The 26,519-nt window shown below is 38.0% G+C and overlaps 1 protein-coding gene across 2 annotated transcripts in view; it reads left to right on the forward strand.

Moving 5' to 3' along the window:
* The window catches only part of Dcn (decorin), a 35,542-nt gene extending 28,861 nt beyond the window's left edge, over window positions 1-6,681 (forward strand). For both annotated transcript variants that reach the window (XM_028783042.1, XM_028783043.1), the window contains exons 7-8: window positions 2,440-2,578; window positions 5,968-6,681. In XM_028783042.1, the coding sequence (XP_028638875.1) occupies window positions 2,440-2,578; window positions 5,968-6,162 (334 nt within the window). In that variant the 3' untranslated portion in view covers window positions 6,163-6,681. The remainder of the gene's footprint in view (window positions 1-2,439; window positions 2,579-5,967) is intronic.
* Window positions 6,682-26,519: the final 19,838 nt, after the last annotated feature.

Below are 26,519 nucleotides of genomic sequence, written 5' to 3' on the forward strand. Positions count from 1 at the left end.
AGGATCTTATTTTCAGGTTATTATTATGATGATAATTAATAGCAGTAGTATAAAAGAGGGATATTTTAAAGTCCCAAGAATGGCACTATTCATAATATTTGTTTCTTTAGAAAATAAGTTTGTCTTATATTAAAAGCAACAAAGAGATCCTGGCACTCTAAACTGTAATACTGATGACATGTGCTTATAAACAGGAGCTTAAAATTCCAATAAATTATGAAAAGGGTAATAAAAATCCAGGTTTCTTGGTAAGTATATTTTAAATTCCATATAACTACTGTATTTGTAGAGTCAAATTACTAATACTTGAGTTCATCAAATACATTTATTTCATAATAAAATCTAGGAAAAAACTTTTTATTGAACTATCAAACCACTATATTCCTTATTATTCAGTGGTTTGAATACAGCTGTATTGGTGTTAAATTTTTTTTAAAAAACCCAAACCTGTGAAAAGAAAACAAGAACATATTTTTCATGTCAAATTTCCAGTTCATTATCAGGACGGTGCTGGTAAAATACCGCTCATTCCTTTTCTGAAGTAAAATAGAAATGATTGTTATACACAGAGATACAAATAAACACACATGTCCACATAGTCATTGGTACATATACACATGACATACAGATATGTGTGTGTCATCGTGTCCTTTATTAGGTGACATATTTTGCAATAGTAAACATGGTTTTCGAGTTTTGTTGATGGATCTTTTAATCCATGGAGAAATATAGAAACCCCAAAACACTGGATGATTGAATATATAAATAAATACTTTAAAATAACATTAATCTTGAAAGTGTTGTTAGGGATTCTATAATTTAAAAACAAATATTCCAATGCTAAATTGAAAGAAAGGACTTGGAATATCACAAGGTATAGGAGACACAATTCTGAAGGCTCATAAATAATAGACAGTCATCTAGTAGGAAGGGAAAAAATATAGTTTTCCCAGCAAGATATCAATAGTTAATTCGTGATGCTACCTATGCCCCTAAATCTGCACATTTTAATCATTATTTCAAAATAAAGGCAGAACCATATATAAGGGGCTTTACTTATGTAAGGCCAATATCTAAGTTCTAAGGGGCTCAAGCCTGGACCTACCAGAAGCGTACAGAAAGCACTCTGCACGCTCCAGACCACATTTTTGCATGTGAAGATGCTTGATAAACATTCTGCCTCCTTGCAGCTGTTTGGTCTCTTTCACTATTCTGTGGCCTCCTGCTCTCTGTGGATGGATTAACATCTTTCTGCTTTGGGTGATTTTTATCCCTAGAATGTTTAATGGACTAGTTATGCCTCCAAGCCAACTTCTTCTGGCTTGGAATCATATTAATATCCTAGAATCCTCATTCATTATGCTTTTAATTTAAAAATATAAACTAAGACCTCACCCAAATTAAACTTATGTAACATAGAGAAATGAGTTAGATTTCCTAAGTGAGAAGAAGTAAAACCCACACCAGGCTGATCCAGAGTTCAATTAAAGAGCCACTGGGAAAGTTCTATCTAATACAACACACTGATTCCAGTACTTGTTCTAGAAAACAGGTTTATTAATATTTTAGAATGTTATCCCTTTAATTTTCTATGAATAGATGTGTATGACAAGTGGATAGTTGCTTCAGTTCCAAAATGACTAAAGGGATCCTATTTCTTTTTGCCCTTTACCAAGTTAATCTGTGTGTTTATTACATATAGAAATCAATTCATGGTTGTTTGTTGACTATGTTCGATTCTACATTGATTCTATGATAGGACTGGCTATGCTACAAGACAATTGCTATTTCAAAGGAAAGGCATACAAGTAGCCAAGTAACAACACTACATTTTATATTTTCTAAGGTCTTCTCAGAAGAGTATTTACTGAGAGTTAAGAACAGACTTTGGGGTATGGGGCAGTGGAGACGTTTCTGTTGGTAAAGTAATTGCTGTGTAGTTATGACTGAGTTCAGATTCCCTATGCAAAATCCTAGGCATGGCAGCACTTACTCTGGAAGAAAGAGACAAGAGAATCCCTGGAGCTTAGTGACTAGCTAGTTTTGACAAATCAATGGGCCCAGGGTTTAGTAAACACTGTCTCAAACCTAAAGTGGAAAATTATGAAGGAGGGTATCCAGTGTTGACATCAGTTTTTTGAACATATGCACATACAATATATCTGCCATGAACCCTCACACAGATCTGCACTTAAATATGTACACACACAAACACACACACACACACACACACACACCTATGTGCACACACAAACACCCTCACGCGCAAACAAAGAGCACAGATTTTGCATAGACTCAGAAAGGTTGAAAGAAAAACACTCTGACAGCAACAGTTGATGCAGAACCAAATGAATGTGTTGCTAGTTGCTCAATTACCTACTGACTAGAAGAAATGGATTCCTGACTACTGTGCACACTGATTTCTGCTCTCCTCTGCAGGCTGGGGTTGAGTTTTAACAGCATCTCTGTTGTGGAGAATGGCAGTCTGGCCAACGTTCCTCATCTGAGGGAGCTCCATTTGGACAACAACAAACTCCTCAGGGTGCCTGCTGGGCTGGCAGAGCATAAGTATGTCCAGGTAAAGCAAATCAATTTCTACTTATGAGGACTATCTGGAGAGGAATCTTCCCGGATTCTGGGAGGAAGGGAACTCTCCACAGAAAGTTTTTCCCGTCATGGCTTTCTACAATAACAAAAACCTAGGAAAGAGCATTCATGGCCGGAGATCAGAGTGCCAATATGGCTAGGTTCTGGTGAGGGCCTCACCCAAATATTGAGCTCCTGAAGTCACCCCTTATTGTCACATGGTGGAAAGTACCTTCCTGTAAGGGCAGCAATCTTATTTGTGACTGGTCCCTTTCCATAGGCCCATCCTGCACCCGACCTTATTGAAAGTTTTAAAACATGAACTTGAGAGGATACAAAACTCAAACCATTGCATAGAAAAGAACTTTAGATATTGTCGCATGTACATTCTTTTTCAGGAAACATGTTCAATTTATTAATTTTTAAGATAAATATACCTTGTATATTTCATAAAACTTACTGCTAATATAAATATTTCTTATCGGTTAGCCTGATCTGAAATCATCGATCAGTGTAACATATAAGTATGTGTTGTAAAGGCACTGACCAATGACAGTGTGATTAGTGATGTAGAATAAACAAGGTTTAACTGTAAGCTAAAAGTATATTTATGGCTGAAAAATGCAATGCACTGAGTTAATTTTATATAAATTATTAAATTACATAGCTTGATAATGATAGAAATACTGGGACCAGTAGTCCCTTGGGTTGATATTCTTTGTGTCTATAAATGTACAAATAAAAATTGTACTTACTAAGTAGTGACAAAAATAATTATGCATAATGACAGACTTCCAGTGCTACTTTGAGAAACTAAAATTATAAAAAAGCAATGTTCATTCAAGTTACTCACTTAAGAAAAAAAATAAAACCAAAATAAAGCCCTAGTACTTTTTAAAATGGGTTTACACCATTGTTTTTCAGTGAGGGGTGTGTGTGTATGTGTGTGTGTGTGTGTGTGTGTGTGTGTGGTGTGTGTTAGTTGGAATTTTTTTTCTATTTTGATTTGTTTTGTTTTGATTGTTTGTTTGAGATGAATCTTACTTTGTAGCCCTGGCTATCTTGGAGCTCACTATGTAGACCAGGCAGACCTCAAACAACCAAAGATCCGTCTGCCTCAACATCTCAATCACTAAAACTTAAAGACATGTGCCATTACACTATTTAAAAAGCTCTTTTCATTTAAATAGTTGTAAGTTCAATCACTGTGTCTCAGAAAGAATATTTTGACACATTTTATAAGTAAAATAACATAATATCTATGTGTTGCTGGTGACTCAAGACAGACTGATCTTCTGTTTTGCTCTCAGTAATGTTAAAAGGAAAGGACTCATCTCACTTTCACTGTTGCTTAGCTGTGGCATAAACTCAAAGTTCCATTGATAGAAAATGTGACATTAACTGAGTTTAATTAGTGTTTGACATGAAAATGAGCCAAGAACTTCACATGTTTTCTTGGGTGTTGATTATTTTCAGTTGGTGTGCTTAACAGAGTTAGTGGATTGATAGAATTTGTTTGTTTTTTAAATGAATGACTAGAAGACTTGACAACACTAGCTGTCCTTTTGAACTGTTAGGGTTTCCGTCAAGCTTAGTTTTGTGTTTTGGTTCTGCTCTCACCTTTTTTATTCCTGTTTTTCTTTTTTCCTCATCAGCTTAGGACACACTATGGAGAGCATGGGATTGCTTTAAAGGCACATTAAAGAAGGACACACAGTAGAAAACAACTGTCCCTTTTGATGCCACTTCATGCAATTTTGCTTCATATATTTCAGCTCTAAGCTTCAAGTGGTAGCACACTTTATCTTGTCAGACACAGAGGAAGATGATTAAGTGCAATGCTTTGAAATCTGTTGAATTTAAAGAAATGATTTGCACAGCAACAGATATTTGAAAAGAGACATTCTGAGCTCTGTATCTCTAATTTTTAGAACCTGCATCCTATTTTCTTCTTTCCTTTATGATAAGGATTTCCTATTTCATACTTCTTTTTGAATTATTTTATGAAACGTATAAATATTTATTTTTATTTTCATTATATAGTTTTAATTCTTTGAGAATTTAATGCACTAAGGCAAAGTGATTTGTCTAAATGTATTATATTTGCATGTTGTCCCTCCTCCCTCTAACTCCTTTGTGTCCATGTCTCAACCCTCAACCCTTTAAATATCACATGCCATTTGCTTCTCTCTCTCTCTCTCTCTCTCTCTCTCTCTCTCTCTCTCTCTCTCTGTGTGTGTGTGTGTGTGTGTGTACCTGTGTGTAAAGCACAAAGTTCAAGTTGTGCTGCTCAGACATTCATGGGCCATTCACTGGAAGATTTACTGGGAACCATCCACTGTTGGTTGGAATGTGGTTGCATTTTAAAATCTATAAGCTAAGGGAGAGACAAGAATGTGATAAGACATGGAGGAGAATGATTAAGTGCGATTCTTTGAAGTCTGTTAAATTTAAAGAAATTATTTCCACAGCAACACATATTTGAAGAGTCATTCTGAGCTCTGTCTCTCTAATTTTTAGAACCTGCATCCTATTTCCTTGTTTCCTTCATGTTGTCCTTCATGTTCAGACAAGATATATTGTCTGAAAAAAATCAAATAAATGCATAATCTATTGTATGGTGGTAACTGCTATGAGTATAGATAGAGATATATAACTCTGAATTAAGAGTGTCAGAAATGGAAAACAAGAGAAGGCTTGTCTGTCATGAAGAAACAATGCAACAGGCCTTCAGGTGTTCTGGGGAAGTTTCTGCAGGACAGGAAGCCTGCGAGTGACAATAGACAGGGCGTGGATGGTAACAATGCAGGCTCAGAGCATAGTGGCATCAGAGTGTGAGATGGGAAGGCCCTGGGTTCGGATTCTGCTTCTATCTTTGTGACATGCATAATCGTCTTTACAATTTAGTTTTGTCATGGCCTTTATTGTTATTATTTTCTCAGAATTTCTCTGGAATGTAAAATGATACAATGGGTTTTTGAAAACCAAAGGAGAAAGTAGGAAGAGCTGGTAGCCATGTCAATAATTGAAGATGAGACCCCAGAAGCTTAGGCTGGGTTGAGGGAGCAGATGTGAGGGGGTCTGCACTATGTGTGCACTTTGATGATAAGGTGGTAGAACTGGGTGGCGGGACGTGGAATGCAAGCATCATGTCTCTAGCCTGAACAGCCAGAGTGATTGACGTGCAACTTCCGGAGACAGGGCAAACGGAGGAAGGAAAAGCACCTTTTGAAAGGAAGGTAGGAAATGATATTTGGCTTGCGGAATTGTTACGCATGCGTACCAAAATGTCCAAATTAAAAATAGTATTTACATACTCAATACTTGATTACCTCAATACCCAAATGGAGAATAATCATTCTGCCCTATTTCACGTTGCAGGTCGTCTACCTTCATAACAACAACATCTCTGAAGTTGGGCAGAATGACTTCTGCCCACCTGGATACAGCTCCAGAAAGGCTTCCTACTCTGCTCTGAGTCTTTACAGCAACCCTGTCCGGTACTGGCAAATCTTTCCAAGCACCTTCAGATGTGTCTATGTGCGCGGTGCCATTCAACTTGGAAACTATAAGTAACTCCCAAACAGCCCCATTCGTATAATTTGGAAAAAAAAAACCCAACCAATCTATCAATATCATTGCCAAAAAGAAAAAAAATATTTAAAAAAGAAAGAAAGAATGTTAGATTCTGGAAACTCAAGCATACTGTGGATGCCTTTTCCACATGAGTTATTATGCATCAAGCCAAATATGCAGATTGAATAATTGCCTACAATAAAAATATTTTACCTGTAGTATTCAGAATCACTTTTAAAGTTTTCTGTAGTTGTGAACTGAGGTATCAAAGTCTGATGTAATCATAGATGCCAACCATTTATTAAAGCTTTAAAAGGAACAGAATTCAAAGTCTTCTGTAATTCATAGAGCTAAATTAACTCTTTTGACATAAAGTCAAATGCCGAACCTCTAGCAATGTATTAATCTCCTTTACTATTGGCAAAGCCTTATTTGAATATGTAAGTTCAATATGGGCTATGTGAATTTTTCACTGTCATATTGAAAAAAATAAAATTTTAAAAATGCATTCAAAATGGATATTTTGTAAATGTTTAATTCTAAAGATTTTGGAAATTTTTTGCACAGCTGGCGGTAATAGTATCTAGTTTTCGAATTCTTCGTATCACTTCTACTATTTTTATTTACATTTGAGAATGACAGTGTGTGTTATCTACATCCAGTATTAGTGTATAAAGCACAAAGCAGATTCTCTCTTATTAGTGTAAAGAATTCATATTCCAGACTAATATGACGTGAGCTTTACCATTACTCTAGATACAATGAAGCTGGTTATCTAGACATTTCACCATTTACTGATATATTAGGAATAGATGTTTCCATTAGTTAGCCATTGGCTTTTGGAGAAAAAATTGAGTTGGATTTCGAAACTACTGTCAAGTCAGGCTTAAGTATGTGTCAGGAGTGGGCAGGAGAGCTCAGAGGATTTATGACTTGGAATGTTTGTGACATACCTACTGGGAAAGTATGTGAGAAAAGCCTGTTTCTGCTGCAGAGTTGGATGCATTCTGGTCAGCAATCATAAGACAGAAAATGAATCATGACTTTAACCAAAAGAGGTGTGCCCATTATTTGGGACGAGCCTTCAGGTTCAGTTTACTCTCAGAAATCTCTCCAGCTTTCTCTGCCTGCTCTATTAACACTAACTGCCCCTGCCCTCAGTTCCTTACTTTCAAACCCAGGCTGGCTTCTCTTATGACTGTAAAATGTGAACCCCACACCCTGCTATTTTCCCTTCTCTGAACAGACAAGCATTTTATCTCAGAGTGTCTAGACGGCACTGTGAGTTTCTTTCTAATTCTTTCATGTCATTTCCAAATCTCTGTAGTGTGAATGTTATTAAAACCAGCTTTCACAGAAGGAATGTCAGGCTGAAACGTAACAGCTTCCTTATCCAAGCAAACAAACAAACAAACAAATAAACAAGCGAACAAAAAGACAATGACTCCCTTTGTTCTTTCAGAGATTCTGATGGTTATTTTCTCTCTTCCTTTCCTCTCCTTCTGTATTCCTATCTTTCCCTGATGACCACACCCCTACAATTTTTCAGTTTCCTCTTTCAATTCATTTGTGCCCAGTTAGTGCCCTTTTCAAATGCTCTTCCCAATGCTTGGCATGGTATCCATTTACTTTCCTGGATTTGTGGGCTTCCTCTTCACCCAACTGATGTTTCTATAGATGCATAAAACCCTTTTTATTTTGATGAGGTACCACTTGTCATTTGCTAGCCTTAATTCCATGGCAAATGGAGTCCTATCCAGATACTCTTTCCTATACTTATATCTTCTAGGGTCCTCCCTTTGTTTTCTCCTACTTGTTTCTGTTTCAAGTTTCACATTGCTGTTTTTGATTCATTTAGAATGAGTTTTTGGGTGAAATACATAAGTGCATATGGAGATCTCTACCTCTATATCTATCTGTCTATCTATCTATCTATCTATCTATCTATCTATCTACCTACCTATCTACCTACCTATCTATGGAGTTGAACCTCTTGGACACTGATAATTCTCTCCTCTGGAGCCATAAACTCTCTAATATAAATCTCAGTACCAGCCATAAGAAACTCCTTAAAGTTGTTGGTCGGGATAATACATGAGTCTCCCCAAACAAGTCATTGCCCTCAGTTGCCTCCCCTACTTTAAAAGTAAACCCCTAATGTTGAAAACTCCATTTATTCAGGCACAAGACTTGGAGGCCCAGATCTGTGTCAGACCTTAATACCTATTCCCTGAATACTAATTTTCATAGTCCTAGAAGATGTTTGGATGTTCCCAGGAGAGGGAAATAATCAAAAATCCTACCCAGCTGTGAAATTCATTAACCACAACAACAAGGATCCCAAGATGTCCCTGAAAAGTACAATGCCTGTATTCATATCTTAGTGGTAACCAACATCTGATTGGAGCTAACAAACACATCACAGGAGGGAATCATGATGGACACTGGAAACCTAGTCAAGTACATATGAGTCAAGGATATGTGACATCACAGATCTCCGAAGAGAATCCATTATCACTACTTTAATAAAACAGCAAAATTCCTCACTTCATTCTAAACATTTATTCTTATACTTACACAGAAGTGTAGTTCCAAATCCTTGCTGAAAAAGCTTCTCTTTGCAACAGTAAAAGACCAATACAGAAAACCAGGACTAGTCACAATGCAGAGATCAACTGATTTTGAGTATCATAGCACCAGTGGATATCTCTATAATACAATTCCTGCTTCTAATTTAAAGAGAACATTAAAAAAGAGGAGCCAGAAAGAGTGTTAAGGCTAGAGACACAGGAAATATTCTGTGAGATTGTGTCTACTAGAAATAAAAGGAGGATTTTACCATTGATACTTCGATCTAAGCAAGAAGACCTGGACAATGTCACCAATAGACATGGTGAAACAGAAGTGGGGAAATCTCATGGACTCCATCCCTAAACGAAGAACTATTTTGTGTATTGTTGGGAGTCAACACCTAGCCGAAAGCGGGTATCATCTTTGCAGCCATCTTGAGCCATATACCCTGACAAGAGACTTGTTTTCAACAGCCCACAACAGCTGAGCACATTCTGATAAACATCTTGTTTTTCTCACATATCTTGTTTTGTTGTTTAGTGCCGCCTACTACAAGGCGCACGTGGTCTCCAAGCTGCTGGGCACACATGGTCTCCTCACTGCTAGCTAGGCGCACGTGATATCCATGCTGCAAGGCACATGATGTAGTGCCTTCAGCTGTGCTTGTCCACGAGGGCAAGGCATGTGGTAAAGGGTATAAATACCCAGGATTTCCTTCCAATAAAAGAAACTTTATCAGACTCACTGTCTTGTCTCCATTCTTCGAGTGTCCATCCCCACTCTCTCTCTTGTTAGGCCCTGACCCACAGACCAGAACAGCAGAACGGGCCGTTACAAAGTGCCCCCCCCGAATGTGAGGCAGCTGGGGCAGCTACAGTGTATAACATGTATGCTTGCATATTTAATGTGTGTGTGTTGTGGAAGGGTGGAACAGAGTTTCTATGGTGCACATGTGAAGACCAGAAGACAACTTTGTGCAGTCTGTTTCCTTTTTCCACATTTACTTGGGCTCTGAGAATTGAACTAAGGTCACCAGGCTTGAGTAACATGTGTCTTTTCCTCCTTAATCATCTTGCAAATCTGATACTTCTTCATCATTTAATAACCATGATAAAATCATACTCTAAAAGCAAAAGGGCTATAATGGTAAAGTTATTTACTGTATATCACATCTTAAATATTTACTACCAGTGCCATAGTCAATACTTACAATAGCTTATATGGACTACATATTAGGATTTATCATTCCTTTTGTCTATGGAAGTTCCAATAACATCAAGCAATAGGCCCATAGGGTACAGCTATAAACACAGAAGATAAACTTCCCATGGTGTTTCTTTCTGGTACTTTAGCAATGTGCTTATTCTAAAATAACCTCAAAATAGCATTAGCCTTTGCTGCAGGCCAATAGACCACACCTTGAAATGGCATTACTTTACAGCAGAATAAAATGGATTTGTTGACAATTTTTAATGACATCATTCAGTTTTGAAATGTCCTATATTTTACTACCCTCTCTACTATCTTATAACTACATATAGCTATAGAATGTTAGGCATGTTATAACATGCCTATCGTTAAATGACAGAATTAAATATAATTCATCTACTCATTTATTTACTTTCTGCGTTGTGTGTTCAAGTGTGCACTTGTATGCTCATGTGCACTTTCCCTTGTGTATACACATATGGAGAACAAGAAATAACAATGGGCTTCTTTTTTATTGATCACTGACTATCTTATTCATTTATTTGTGGGCCTGTGTATCGGAAGCTTTCCACAGAGATCTCTGGCCAGGCCAGGTGCAAGGGTTCAGGTGAAGTGGGGAGAATGTGAGCAGGGAGGGGGACTTTCCTCGACCACCTCTGCTGCTGCAGCTACCTCCACCTCTGTGTCTGCCCTGTAGTTGCCTCTGTCCTCCAAGAATCTGCACCGGTCACTTTGTGCTGAGTCAGGGCCAGGCTGAGCCAAGATGAAGCTTACTATCCAGTGATGGGTGTAAGGGAACTACTGGTGGTGTTTAGGAAGAGCAGATCTCTTCTCTGGCAGTGGTCTTACAGCTCTGGTGACAGAAGCTCTCAGATGACAGAATAATGCTCACACACCTTTATTCCTTCTGGATACGATCTTTATCTGTAGTTTTGGGGTGGTTTGGGATCTGACAGTAGGTGTTTCCTATTGGCTTGGTCTGAGAGGTTGGGGATACCTTATCTACATGTGGGAAGACTTGGGGTGCTGCCCCTATGTGATGGCCACAAACCTATGGGGGCTGCTGGGGGCTGCAGCTGTGTGACAGGGCCCTGGTTCTGGGAGCAGGCAAAGCTCCTACAGTCCCTTCAGGATCTCCGGGGGTTCTAACCTTAGCGCAACTTTACCAGGCTTCCTCTCACAGCCCACCACCCCACATTTATTTATTCATGCATTTATTTATTTATTTGTTCGTTTATTTATTTAAAGATAGAATGTCTCAGGAACCTTGGAGTTTACAGTGTAGAATGGACTGCCTATTCAGTGAGTGTCCATGATTGCACTTGTACCAGCATTTTAGCCTTAGGCTTACAGGTCCTTGCCACCACTCCTGGCTTTTTATTTGGTGCTGAGGATCTGAACTCAGGTCTTTATGTTTTCATGGCAGGGACTTTCACTACTGAGCTGTCTCCTCAGCCCTAAATTTAAGTTTAAATAAGCAGAATTAACTGCCACCATATTGCTTTGCGTAAATATAGTCAGTCATTCTTAGTGAGTTTAAATCATTCGTTCACGGTGTGGATCTTGAGCCAGACCAAAAAAAAAAAAAAAAACATTCACAAGGCTTATGCCAGACATGCAATCCAAAAGGAAATTATATGAGACACTGGATTTAAGGTCTGGAATTTAAGATCATAATAGAAGATGCCATAATTTAAATTGATCTGGATGAATGTTGGGAATTTATTAACTATTTGACAATTTGACATACAGAAAGTAATTGAAATGCATCAGAAAACATTTCAGCATAGCGTTCTAGTCACTCACAGTTGTGATCTAGGGGAGCAGCTGCATTCTGTCATCATAGCCGAAATGCAAAGCAGCATGGGAGATAATCATGGAACAATCAGCAGTTAGCAAGAATGATTGGCAGATGAAGATGACAGTGGTTCATCATGGAGACTGGCTCATCATGGGAAGGAGCCATCCAGAGCTCAAAATAACCATAAAGAGGACGTGTTACATCATAACAATTCCTCCTGACAGATGATCCTAAAGGAGAGATGTTATGATTGGGTATAAAATGTTCCCTACCAGCTCACGTACTAAGCACTTGCCAACTAGTAGCTGCTTGGTAAGATCCTGTAGTCTTATCAAGGTGGGTACAGATAGAGAAGAAATCTTTAAGTTTAGAGTCTGGCTCTGTCCCTGTGCACTATGATTCCTTGATCTTCCCTGATGTGCACAGGTAGAATCATGCCTCTGCCTCACAACAGCCTGGAATTGTTTCCCACCGCCATCCTATCCCAGCCAAAATGGTCTGAACCTTCCAACTCTGAGCCAGATTACCCTTCCATGTCAGGCATTTGGTCACAGTTATGAACATAGCAACTGATACAGAAGTCATACTCAACTTCACCACCATCTGAAGGAGCTTTAACAACATGCATTCGAGTTTGCCATAGATGGCATCATGGCAACCCAGCACTTTCCTTCTTTCTCTGAATGTTCCAATATAATCAAGAGAAGGGAATAGAGAAGAGGTTTCATTTTCAAAGCCATATCTGTCTCAGGATTTTTTTCCATCCAAGAACCGGACCCTGAATGACATGCTTTCTGTTCTGTTAGAGTTGAATGGTATTCTTTATACTATAATATGTCCCTTATAATGGGAAAGTCTAGGGTTCCTCTGTTGCTTAACTGACATGTAGGTGAGGTATGTGTCAGACAGAAAGAAGGGAAGAGGATTTTGGATTGGTTAGATTCTCTCACCATCAGATTCTCTAACATACCTTGCCTATGATTATAGCTATTTTTAATTTTATTACTTAAAAGGGGGAGCTGACTCTCAGAACTCATCCTTCACATACCAACACAACTTTCTTTTCTTATTCCTTCAGATGAAGTCCCTTGCCATACTGTCCTAAGTCACCTAAGTCACAGTTAAGAGAAGCAGATGTTTTTGCATTTCATTTTCCAGTTGTTTATAGTGTGATTTATGTTGCAACTGAGTTAATGGAGTGTTTAAAAAAGTTTCAGAGCCCACAGATGAAGAAAATTGAGATAAGTTTGCCAAGATTGTGACTCTCATTCTCCAGACACACACCTTGGGCTTTAGTCTCTAAGGAAATGCCTCTTTCCAGGCCTTGGTTGGAGTCTGAGATTCTGCCCTCCCGATAAGAACAGAAATGTTGATGCTCTAGGCCAGTAGTTCTTAACCTTTGGTTGTGACCCCTTTGGGCATTGAATGTTCCTTTCACAGAGGTCACCGAAGACCATCAGAGATACAAGATATATACATCATAATGCATATCGATAGCAATACTAGTTGTGAAGTAGGAAGAACAATTTTATGGTTGATGTTGCTACACATGGAGAACTGTATTAAATAGTCACAGCATTAGAACTGTTTAGAGTCACTGCTCCATTCCTAACCTTCTTCCCAGAAGGCAATGGGAAGTTTGGTTCCCATTGGACCATTCTTTTTTACATCTGCTATTGCAAAGCCACCACTGAATGAAGTTTCTAAGCCTTTTAGGACAAAGCAATGTAAGCTACATAGCTTTGAATAATAGCTCTCTTCTATAGGAGGAGCTAAGGTGGGAGGAGTAAGGAGAGGAAGAAGAGGAGTAAGGATAGGAAGAGGAGAAGGAAGAGGAGGAGCTAGGATAGAGGAATGAGAGAAATGGAGACATTCACGTGTCTATAGCAGTCAAAGGTAGTGGGTATATCTAGGTTGGCTATTGGGTTACACTTCTGATTGTATGGGTATCTTGTTACTGATCATTACCAAATATATAAGCTTCTGGATAACTTAAGCATTAGAGTCTCATTTTCCTACTGGGCCTTCGTGGATGGTGGGATGGTCTGGGCAATGTCAGCCTTGCGGAGACAGCATGGAAGATTGACAGAGCCATCTCCCATACTGACATCTCATGGGTGGCAGGGCTGGTGTTTCTGGCTGGCCGATTCTAGCTGCGGTGCACGTGGCCTCTTGCCAAGAAACATGGCAGCTGAGCTAGGCAGAGCCACAGCTTAGATAGTCAGCTTGACTGATGGCTGATTTTAAATATTTACTTCAACACTATTCTATTAGGATTTCAAAGGACAAAGTTTGAAACAAAAGGTTGGCTCAGCCATTGCTATAACTGAAATCTAGAATGTCCTCTCCCACTTTGGGATCTAGACTCAGCTTTGCCCTTTTACCAGACACTGGAAGTTTTGAGAGCTGAGGCCTGGTGGAATGTTCTAAAGTCTGTTCCTTAAAAGGAATTGTAGAAACCCATCTCTTTCAGGTTACCTTCCATGTTTCAATCTGGAGAAAAATGGTTTGGTTAAAACATTTTACCATCATGATTTTCTGGATGTTCTCTACCATGCCTGTAAGAATACATTTTTCTTTCTTTGTAGACTGATTATGTCAGGCACTAAAGCCCCTTGATGACCCATACTTCTTTCTTCCAGTTCCAGGACTTGTGGGACACCTCACTTGTAATCTCTGCCCACCCCGTCCCTGTCTTCATATGGCTTCCAGCAACTGACTTTGTCACTGGCTCACATAGAGCTATGAATAGTATTGGACTACAGGTCACTCTGATTCATTATGCGTTCAGAGTAACTTGATTTCATCTGCACACACTGCCTTCTAATGATGTCATATTTACAGGCACTGCTGCTTAATTTTTAAATAGTTTTAGCAGGACAGACAAACCCACAATTAACCAAGATTTTAATTTCATAAAATAATTATTTTTGTTTTATATTTAACATAAAAATGGAATTTGATTTACATGTGGTTTATATAAATGCTGAAAATCATTTGACTCTGGTCTCTTTTGGATCCCACACAGATTCTACGCTTTCCTGAACTACCTCCTGTCCTTTTCAAATGATCCAGACTTTCCAGAACACAGCTCACATAATCTTTTAATACATTTCTTATCTATGACCTTGAACCAGAAATGGATGCTGCTGTACCATCTTCATTACATAAGTCAGTATAACCCAGGTCTCCGTGTTCCACCTAGAAATGTTCATTTTGAGTTTTCATTATCATCTTTCATTTTTCATCATTCCTTTCTCCATAACGCTGTGCCAAGGAACTCCTTCCTTCAGTAAAGTTTTACAGCTGCTGCAGACTCAGGACATAACTATCTTATCTTCCTGTAAACTGAGAAACACCTAATCCCTCAAGGAAACTAAAAGCATTCTATCCAGATGTTTCTCATCCATCTCCAACTCCAGGAGTTCCTGTTCCTAGGCTGCCACGCTGGACACTTGTAAGACCTCTGTATCCTTCAGATGCTATTCTCCATAGCACTAGGATTATAGGATGCTGGGAAGCCACTGCAGTCATTTTGAGTTTCCCACACTTACTTGCTAAAACACTTTTTAGTGTATCTATTCTCGTATGCAAGCAGACTATCTGTCATAAATACATCACATGCCAAAGAAGAGAGCTGGTTTCAAGCTACCATGTGTAACAATGGAAAACAAAGTATAACCAAGGGAGAAAAGACATATGATTCTTAGAAAATTCACATCCAGTCATAAATATTTTGTTTAAGTTAAACAAACTTCAGTGACATAAAATGCTCTCAAGGAAAAGGAAAAACTATATTATATCTCTGACCCCAATAATAAAGAATCAGAATATGACTGGGTAAGAACTCATCTGAGTATATGAAGACTCAAGCTATGCTACCAGATGATCTCCTCAGACCCTTCAATAAGGACTGTAAGGGCTTAGTTATTGTTCCCAGGTCACCAACAACAAGCCCAGGAGAAAAAATCAATTTAAAACATACACAAACTATTAAAATTATTCTATCTACCTGGACTTTTAAAGTGTCTATCAATGATGTTACTGCTTTAATTTAACAATATTTCTTACAAATCTGCTATGTTCTTGACACCATTCCCCTGGATGTTATGCTTCAGTGACAAATACATCATCCTTTTGCAAGGTACAAGGCAATAGGAAGAGACATTGCTGAGCCTGACATAGGAAATTGAGGGAAGTAAGGCAGAATTGAGGCATGAAAAATGAGAGAAGCTGGACTGGCTGTTTTACATATTCATGCATGGCTGAAGGACTGCCTTTTTGTTGGAAGTAACATTTGAGGAAGAGTGTGAAGGATGAAGGAAGCAAATGGAGACAGTGAGACCCAGTTTAGCAGGATGCATGTCAAAGCTCAGGACTAACAGAGAAAGAAATTCTGCTGCCAGCAAAGCAAGCAAGAGAGAGAAGACACAAGGTCAGAGAGAACACAGTTGCCATTTCTGTAGATCCAAGCTTCTTTGGCTTTCCCATGCATCAGGTTTTTTCACCAGAGATATTTTGATGGAACACTTGGTATAGAGGTCCATAACATAAATATACAAATCTAACATTCAGTGATAAGTCAAGAAGAAATACAAAACAATGCTTCGGTATATATACATATACACTTGTATATAGTTTTACCACTTATTAAAGACTAAAGTAAATTTACATACTAATGAGGTAGGTATGTTTAGTTTTACAAGAGTCATGAAATCTTTCTGTGTTTGGTGGCTTATACAGAGGTTAGAGGGTCAAGAGTTCAAGACCATCTTTGGCTGTATAACTAATGTGAGGCAAATCTGTGATACATAGAACCTTGTCTCAAAAGAAACAGTTTCGAGTTGCTGCATGTCTATGTGCATAAGATTATCTGGAGATGTCAGATAGTTGTGAACTACTGGCTTGCAGCTACAAGAGCAGCAAACGTGTTTAACAGCCAAGCCATCTCTCTAGCCCCAAGATTCACATTGACTTTGGACAAGATAGCAAGCTATTAATGTGGTCTCCAGAGGGATGACTTGATTAAACTGTGTTTGCTAGAATACTTTAGCTTTACAGACACATGGTTACAGAGGTGGGCAGAGCAAGAATATGCAGATGGTTGTTTACGTTGCCAAGCAAGAAAGGATGCAGGCTTTGGCCTGGGTCTACACAGAAACAATGCTGAAGGAGGTTAGCACAAAGATCTGTTTGGAAGATGAACGCAGGTTTGGCTGACCTTCGAGAAGGGGCACGAGAAAAGAGATGAGTCTATGCTTTGGCCTGAGCCGCTGGAAGGATGGAGTCACCATGGGCAGAGACAGAAAAGAATGAGAAGGTTTTGTTGGAAGGACTGAAAATAGAATGTTTGGTTTGGAATCTATACTTTTAGGGACATGGCTTCATTACATGTGAATCTATCAAGTAGAAACTTAGATGCTGGACTTTTGCCATAGATACAAATCCCGGAGAAGACAAAACAGAAAGCATGGTTATTTTTTTATCAGTACAGAAACAACTTGACATTATCCGAACTAAGCTATCATTCTGTACACTTTAGCAGCACATTGTGCAGGGTGAGTTCTGGCTGTCTGCAATGTTCCTGTGGTTGCTAAGATAAATAAACAGGATATGCATCCCTCTGGATGCCTTTGCTCTCGCCCTGTCAGCATATTTCAAACTGGCCTTTCTGGACCACACCAAGAACGAAAAAACCTCCTGATTAAGGATTTCATTGTTTGTATTAACATCCAGTTGTTTTCTCTTGTGAATTTAAGATTGTGTAAAAGTACTCCAGTCTCTGGACCCTTGAGGGTTCACATCAACAAAAGCATTGCTCGAGCCGCCTTGAAGCCTGCTTGATAACTTACTGATGGTTCCACAGTCACGAACAAACAGTACTAAAAGATAAAATAGCATATTCCTGAAACTGCAGGTGGTCTTAGTGGGGTTCAAGTATTAACTGCATAAGCATGTGGAACTGCACAACCAGAAAAATGTGTGAATTTCATAGCTGAAGCCATTTCTCAAGGGAAACTAAGAGGTACTTTTAGACAATTCTTTTATAAGCTACATTAGTTATATAAAGCACACATATGATCACTTGATTTGGTAACAAGAATAAGTAAAAGAAAGTCTTGAAGTAATTTACTTTTCTTTCTCTTTTCATACAGTGTGTAGGTGAGGGGTATGCTCTTCCCATCTGAACATGTTTTTATGAAAGAAAATGGAAAGAAAGTCTCTGTCTGACAACTTAGTCGTTTGTTTAACGAATCCACATATTTGGCGAGGAGCTAGAATGTTCCAGAAACTATGCTAGATTTGAAGAAAACAAAGTAAAATGTCTTTTGTCCTGATTTAATAGATACATTTGAAATGTTACTTCTATATTTTTTCTCTCTTCCCTCCCTCCCTCCCTCCCTCCCTCCCTCCCTTCCTTTCTTCTTTTCTTTTTTCTTTTCCTTTCTCTTTTCAGACAGGGATTTCATCATGTAGCAGAGGCTGTTTTTGAACTTATGACCCTCCTACATTAGCTTCCCTAGTGCTTAAATTGCATGCAGGGAGCACCACATCTGGCTACAACAATTTTTTTATAAGAGTAAGTTAAATAACAATATCTAAGAAGGTCCTAAGAGGAAATTAAAGTAAAAATAATATTGCATCATCACTGGTGATTAAAATGTTTCATGCTGTACAAATTTCCTGTGGCTGATCCCACTTCAGGGAAGTCATCTGGAACACTGTAACAAATGCCAGGCCACCTACAAGTCAAAGAACAGCTTTCACTTGGAACCAGGAAATGACAAAAAAAAGGCAGGACTCTAGATGTTTCCTGATGCTGCCTTTGTTTTAAAAAGTAAAACTTCTCCAACATCTGGATTGATAGGTAACTTTGAAAGTTATTCCTTCCTGGAGTCAACACTTCTGATTGGTGAGAGCTTTATTTTGCAAAGATGGATGCTAATGAAGGAGTGGTTCTCTGAAGAGGAAATTAATGATTTCTCCCATAAGTATCTGAGTCAGATCAAGCGTACAGGCTGCTGTCATTTTTACAGAGCAGACATTTTCTCCAGATGTTAGTGTCTATTTCTAAATGTCTTTCACAGGAACTGCTTGAGACCCTGGTCAGACTTCAGTGGTAGAAATGTGAAGAGCAGTGCTTTTGTGAGTTGCTGGTGCCTTTTAGTTTATTTCTTCCATTTGTGTACATTTTATATTTTGGCGGATGTATCAAAACACGAGAGAGTTCATATCAAGGAGATGCCATGTGCTCTTCCATTTCATGCACGAAGTGTAATTTGTAAATCAAGTTGGTTGAATGCATACTCGCTACTCTAACCATTAGGAGGAAGTTGGTGAAGGAGAGCAGTAAGCTTGAGGGCAGCCTGGTTTCCAAGGTGAGGTCTGGTCCACCTGACGGCATAGCGAGACCCCATCTGAGGAAAACAAAATAAGCAAATGTGTAGACAACAACAACATCAAAATCCCTTTAAGCATCGCTAACTCCTCAAATATTAGTCATTTATTCATGGGCAAAGACATTCACAATCCTCCCAGTTTTATTTCTTAAGATTCTGTTCATTGTCAGTCTTTGAGGGCATCATTCTTGCAATAACATACCAGAACTTTCTATTTTCATCTCTTAGTGCATACTGTTCAATCTCTCCTCATCCTTTCTCCAGCCCTGGCAGGCCCTTTCTGTTCTCAGCTTCTGTGAGATCAGATCAGCTTTGTAGATTATGCTTGTGAGTCAAACCATGAACCTCTGTTCCCTCTGTGTCTGGTTTATCTCACCTAATCTTCCTACTGCATTCCTTCACTTGTATACAGTGGGATACTAGGTTTTTGTTTGTTTTAGACAGTATTGCAGTGGAACACAGCTTGGCCTGGAGGTTACAGCAATCCTGCTGTGACAGTCTCACAAATGTTGGAATTGCAGGCGTGAATTAACATACCTGAATAAGAAGACTAGTGGAGGAAAAAATACAAAGAATGGAACTCTCATTTGCAACAATATGGTTGGAACTGATTCTGTTAACTCTTGAGAACAGCAAACTGCTGTTGGGATATGTCTACTCTACGGTGTCAGAGTAACTTCCAAATGAATTGAGTGCTACACTCTGCATTTTGCATAGTTGTGTTTGGTTTACAGGTGTGTTACATGGATCTATTCTCATTTCTGTTTGTCAATTGATAATGAATTATACTGTGATAAGATGAGCCAATAGGGGCTGAGAGATTCACAAGGCCATTGGTATATCTATGAATGTGGCTTCGTGATCAAATATAGGCATCTCCTTTTATCCACAGGGAAAGGAGCCGATGGCCTAAATGTGTTGGTGATGGAAATGGATGTTTTGTAGGCTCCATCCTCACTGGGTCCTATTTATTTTTCTCTTCCTTTACTTTCCATTCTTCCATTTGTGCATTTCACCCTACACATGACACAAAGGCACACTCTTATTACAAATAATAAAGAGGATAGAGCCTATCTGTGTGGCTACTGCAGAATCATGTCTCAGAGTACAGAGAGAGTGGGCAGGCAGTCCAAGATCAAAGAGCCCGTGTGGAAGCTTGAACTGTCCCTGCAAGATATGATCCAGCTTCTGCCAGAATGATGCAGAGGAGTCAAAAGGACTAAATGTTTGTGCCCAAGTTCATTCTAAACACCTTTTACATCTGCACATACAACTCTTGTGCCCTCAATTTCACAGCCTTAAGCCTGAAATTGCAACAAAAGTGCCTACCACAGACATTAGAGACAAATTTGCAGATGCGCTGTTAAAAATGGAAGACAGAATGATATTTTAAGATGAGAAAATTACAAAACAACTATTGTGATTTTTATTAAATATTGACTCAAAAGTCCTCAACTGTACACTATGCAATAAATAGATAAATAAATAAATAAATAAATAAATAAATAAAGTGTATAAGTACCAAGTTAGAAAATGTGAATCTGTGTTCCTTAGATGAAGACATCAATATGTACACACACACACACACACACACAAAACATTACAGCAGCAAAAATCTGCTGGAACCCATGAACTTCAACAGAATATATAACATTTTTATTTTACTCATTAATTGCAAAAAGGAATAAAGAAAAAAAGAAAAAGAAGAAAGAAAAGTTAAGCAATTTTAAAAAGAAAATTTTATTTATCATCAAATACATTAAAATGTACTGAAATTAGCAAACAATATATCAGTCATATACACACAACTATTAGGTATAGAGGGACCAAGGTCCTTGTGATAACACATAAGGGTCAGGGAAACCAGGAATGTTAGGCTCTCAAGGGTGTTTCTTCAGAACGATGTATGTATAACCTGTTTGCTGCCCAGGACCATGGGAAGGGTATGGTTTATAGCCTGCTGACCTCTGTGGTATCTGTAGGGCCAGGGCACACCTGGCTCCTCCAAATTCTTACAAACAGGACTGGAGGTGGTTAATAGTCTCGGTGACCTCTGCACTGTATGTATGGCTGAGACCACACCAGATCCTCCCCTAGGCCCTTAAGATAACACATGTAGGCTATCTATAGACTCTTTATGCAAGTGCTGATGTGTATTTGAAAAGAATTTCTACTGAATTATTCTCTATTGTGCACATGGAATTGTGTTACACCAGGAAACTTTTTTCCAAATTGTACTGTACTTAAATATGCCTAAAATAAACTGCCCAGTGTCATGCTGTTAAGTTTGACACAACATGATATGTCAGACTTCCTACTTCACTCACAGTTACTGACACTCGGCTGGCTGTGGTATTTCCAGAAGTGCTCCACAATTAAGTATTTACAATGTAACTTAGGGATATTGAATAACAGAAGTATGAAAATGATGTTAACTATTTTAAGATCTAACATTATTTAAGGTAATTAAATAATGAGGTATTAAAATTTCAAAATAAAATTTGAATAAATCTTTATCTAGAAATTAGCAGTTCCCAAAGACAAGATGGAAACAGAAAAGGAAAAAGGAAAAGGAAGAGGAAGAGAAAGAGGAGGAGGAAGAGGAAGAGGAATAGGAAGAAAATTCGGAGACCTCCCAATAAAGAGAAATCCTTATATAGGAAAAACAAAAAACTTGAGGACCTACCTCTTACATTTTTCTTCAAAGCTATACTGATATTGCCGAAAGACAGATATAAAGATTGATTGCACACAGGAAGGACTTTAAAATTGAGCATAGAATGACAGCAATGTTTCAGTTGTTTTCAGCACTGATTGTTCTACCAGAGGACCTGAGTTTGTTTTACAGCACCCACATGGTAGTACACAACCTTTTGTAATTTCACTCCCATAGATTCCGAAATCTTTATCTGGGCTCTCTTGGTGCCTATGCATGCAAGAAGTATACATACATACATATGGGGTAAAACATTTATATTCATAAAATAAAAATAAAATTTAAAAACATGAAATAAAACAAAGGGCAAGCATAGTGAAATGCTTTTCAAGATAAGTGAGAAGGAAATACAAATGGATAAGAAAATACCTTCAACAAGTAGAGCTGGTAGTACCCCCCATTAATGTGCTATTCCCAGTCAGAGAGCTACCTGATATTCTACATATAACTGAATTGAACATCATCACAATTATAAATAAAAGTTAAAACCAGAAGGTCATAGAAGGAAAAAGTGGGGTGAATTCGAAATAGGTAAATGTGGTTGGATAACATTCAAAAAAGCATGAACCATAACAGAGAAGGTTGATAATGATATATTCTCAAAATTAAACCTCTTGCTGTTTGAAAGGTATGTTATTACAAAAAATTAGAAAATGATGGACTGAGCAAAATACTAACAAATCACATATCTAACAAAGAACATAAGAGTCTCTGTGTGAGCATAAAGAAGTCCTTTAAAAATGTTTTCATGTGATATACAAAATTCTGAGAACAACAAATAACCTTTAAATTTGAGAATATTGTAGAATAACCATATGTATCACATGTGTGTGTTGTTTTACATGTACATAAATACTAAATAAAAACAGAAAATGGACAACATAGTCATCAGATTCTGTGTACTTGTAGACTTGGTTAACATTTCCAAGGTCTCTATTTTTAGGACTGAAAATCAAGTGAAACAGATTGAACACATATGCTGCTGATGACGAGGACAGTGTCTTTCATTTATGCTGTTGTGACAAAATCCTGAGGAAAGCTAATTATAGAAGAGAGGTATTACTTGGTTCATACCTCCAGTTTATAGTCCATTAGCTTGGAGAAGTCAAGGCAGGAGCATAAAACATCATATCTATAATCAGGAAGAGAGGAAGAATAAATACATGGGATTCTTGTGTGTTGGCTTGCTTGTTTACAGATTGTGGTTGTTTAAATATGTTTGGCCTAGAGAGTGGCACTACTAGCAGGCATGGCCTTGTTGGAGTAGGTGTGGTCTTGTTGAGGGAAGTGTGTCACTGTGGAAGTGGGCTTTGAGATCCTCCTCCTAGCTGCTCTGGCTAGCTAGATGTGCAGGCCCTGGCACTGACGAGATGCCAGCATGGGGGATGGCTCTGCCAATCCACCACACTGCATCCACAAAGCTCAGCTGAACTCCAGACAATATCTGCCATCCTTGCAGTACATGGTAGAAATGAGACTCTTAAAGCTTAATGACTATCTAAAGGATTTATATATTTAGAAATGCTTAAGCAACAAGATGCCCACACAATTAGAGTTGTTACCCAATATCTAACCTTTTGATAGAAGTTGTTACCCAGGACAGCTTTCGACCCATCCGTGGTTCTCCATGACTGACAGCCTCCTTCTTCTACTCCCCTTTCTCTATTTTTTCCCTCCCCTTCCTCTGTTTCTCTCCCAGCTCCACCTCCTCTTCTACTGCCTAATCACCTAGCTCCACTGCTAATACAATGTAGCAGAATTAGTTATCCTGCTTTAGCATCTTCTTTGTTGAAGGCACGACTACAAAAGGAATTAAAGACAGAATCATGAAATTTGGTGCATTTTTACCAGAAAATGCAAGTTTCTAAGAACATCATACATTATGCTGTTGATTAACAGCCTGTCAGATTCTAGAATGTTTGCCCCAAACCAGGGTTATATTCCTAGAGATGATTGAGAAAGGCTATTGAGAAGCATGTTGTAGAATCAGAGGGAGAAATGGACCATAATTTAAGGGTACATAACAACAACTGGGTTATTCTACCATCACTATACTAGTTATGGAAACAAAATAAAGTTAATTTCTAGGATAACAAAACCTTTTTGACTGTCTAATCATGTCTCAATTTACGTTTTTCTTTAGCAATAATTTTGATATCAGAGGACTATAAGAATGAGAGGCTCCAGGAGTTTGCTCTGAAGATGTTTGTGTCTCATAGTAATGTCAGAAGATACACCCATAAATTTCATTAATAAGACAGTCTAAACATGACCTGAACAGGCTTGACAGCAAAACATACCAAAGGGCATGAAGAAAGCCCAAGAGGCTTAAATACTATCCAAATAACTATAGGCCACTAAGGAATGGTTATAGTGGGGGAAATAATCTTCCACAGAGAAGAACACATTCCTTGGATATATAACAACTGGTCACCTCTGAGAACACATGCATGAGTAACAGAATACAGACTGAACAAGACATGTTTAGAAATATATATGTATAGACATATATGTATGCAACAGTAATTATGACAAAGGAGAACACAAGCTCACAAAAAGAGCTAGGAGGGGTATTTGGGAGGGTTTAGAGGAAAGAAAGGGAAGAGAGGGGTGATGTAATTACATTATAAACTCAAAAATAAAAGAAAATTCAAAAAGGTGTGTAGCAATTAAGAGGATGTCATTTCATGTTCAGCAATGTCAAGTTGGATACAGAGATGCAATCCATCACAGCATGCATGTATATGGCTTGGTTTTATGTTGTCTGGGAGACAAACAATTTTGTTGTTTGAGTCTTTAAGTTACTAAATTTCACATGCATGTGTTGGTAAGAAAAATAACGAGGTAATGGAATCAAAAATTTCATCTTATCAGACATGCCTTCAAGAAAAGATTCTAATATTACAAACTGTCAAGCTCCATATTATCTTGTCTTCCCTTTATAGAGGAGTTGGTGTCTAACAACCTGAAAGAAACAAACAAAACAACAACAAACAAAATAAAAACCAAGATCGATAATTTTCAATTTCTCCTTCCAGGTACTTGCTTGAGTTCATGTCCTGATTTCTCTTATTGATGGATGATGAAGGGAAGGGAGTATTTAAGCCAAACAATCCCTTTCTCCAAATGTGTTATTTTCAGTGTTTTATCACAGCAACAGAAAAGCAATCTGGGATTATAGCTTTTGGTTAATTGCTATTGTTAAATAGCTCTTATATGTCTTTAGGTTGCATTAATGTGCTTGTGCTTGTGTATGTACACATATAGATACACACAGATTCCCATACACATATACATACAAAGACACACACACACACACACATACACACACACACACACCAAAGAAAAAGAAGTTACCTATTGAGAATAGGGGGAGAAATGGGAAGGACTAGAGAGAAGAACAAGAAATGTGGGAGTGATGCGGTAATACTTAATTAAAAATATAAAAAATTAAATTAATTAGTAAAACAAAGAAAGTATACCCCAGAAATAGTCATTCTTTATTTTTAAAAAAAATGTCTTAGGGAATACTCTCTAAATTGAGAGTTTTGAATCAAAATCTGAGAGTGCAGTAATAAAGTATCAAAAACTGAATGAAATGCAGCAAAAGTCCTTGAAGTAAAAAAAATCAACAGCAATATAAAATATACATAAAAATGGGACATACCTCAAATGAGACAAAATTTCTCTTCAGTATAGGACATTGTGCTCATTTAATATTTGTACCAACAACTAAATTTTGGAATAAAATTGAAAAAAAACTAAATTAATTTTAGTAGAACATAAAACTACCTTGTAGAGGAATTTTGAGCCAGCAAAATGGTTCCTTTGATCACATCCAAAAACCTTAGAGGTCTGTGTAATCCAGTTGGAATACAGGCATGCCTTTAGTACACACATTTAATACTGATGTGTAATTGAGAGGCAAAGTGATAAATCAGAGAAAGATTTGACAGAGTGAGTCAAAGACAGATTCACCCAGCTCTCAGAAGAAAAGCTTTTTAAGAGATGCAGAGCAAGAATTCAGTCAATTCAGTTAAGTTGTGTGAGTTGAGTTCAGTTAGTCGGGAGTTGAATCGTCAGTTCAGCTGTCAGTTTGGAGTCAATGGAATGAGCGCAGTGCAGTGAAGTTTATTTCATTAGTGAGTACAGTGGAGGTCGGAATGGTAGATGAATCCAGAGAACAGGAAGGAACCAGAAGATTAGAAAAGATAGCCAAAGTTAGTTTGAGGCCAAGCAGGCCAGTTCAGTGAGAAGCCAAGAGAAGCCAGATTGAATCAGTCAGCTTTGAGAGGCTTTTGAGCCAGAACAGCTGAGTTGAACCAGCCAGCAAGAAGATAAAACTAGAAAGGGTGAGCTCATTCAGCAGTAAGCCTCTGAGATGATAAGTTACATCAGGTGAATAAAAGGTACTCTGACACTATCATAGCTCTGTGCACCTTTGTTTTCTTTCCTAGAAGTGTCAAATGTGAAGAGAGTACATTGTTTTAATCATTTGTAATTTGTAGATTGATAACAAATTTCTTTCTTTCTTTCTTTCCTTCTTTCTTTTCTTCTTTCTTTTTTTTTGGTTTTTCGAGACAAATTTCTTGAAACAGAAAGGATGGATACTTCTGTTCTTATAGGTCTTTAAATGCTGGAGTGTGCCTGGTATTCAACT

Source organism: Grammomys surdaster, unplaced genomic scaffold (genome assembly GCF_004785775.1).
Source record: "Grammomys surdaster isolate TR1022 unplaced genomic scaffold, NIH_TR_1.0 958, whole genome shotgun sequence".
In the NCBI taxonomy this organism is placed as follows: domain Eukaryota; kingdom Metazoa; phylum Chordata; class Mammalia; order Rodentia; family Muridae; genus Grammomys; species Grammomys surdaster.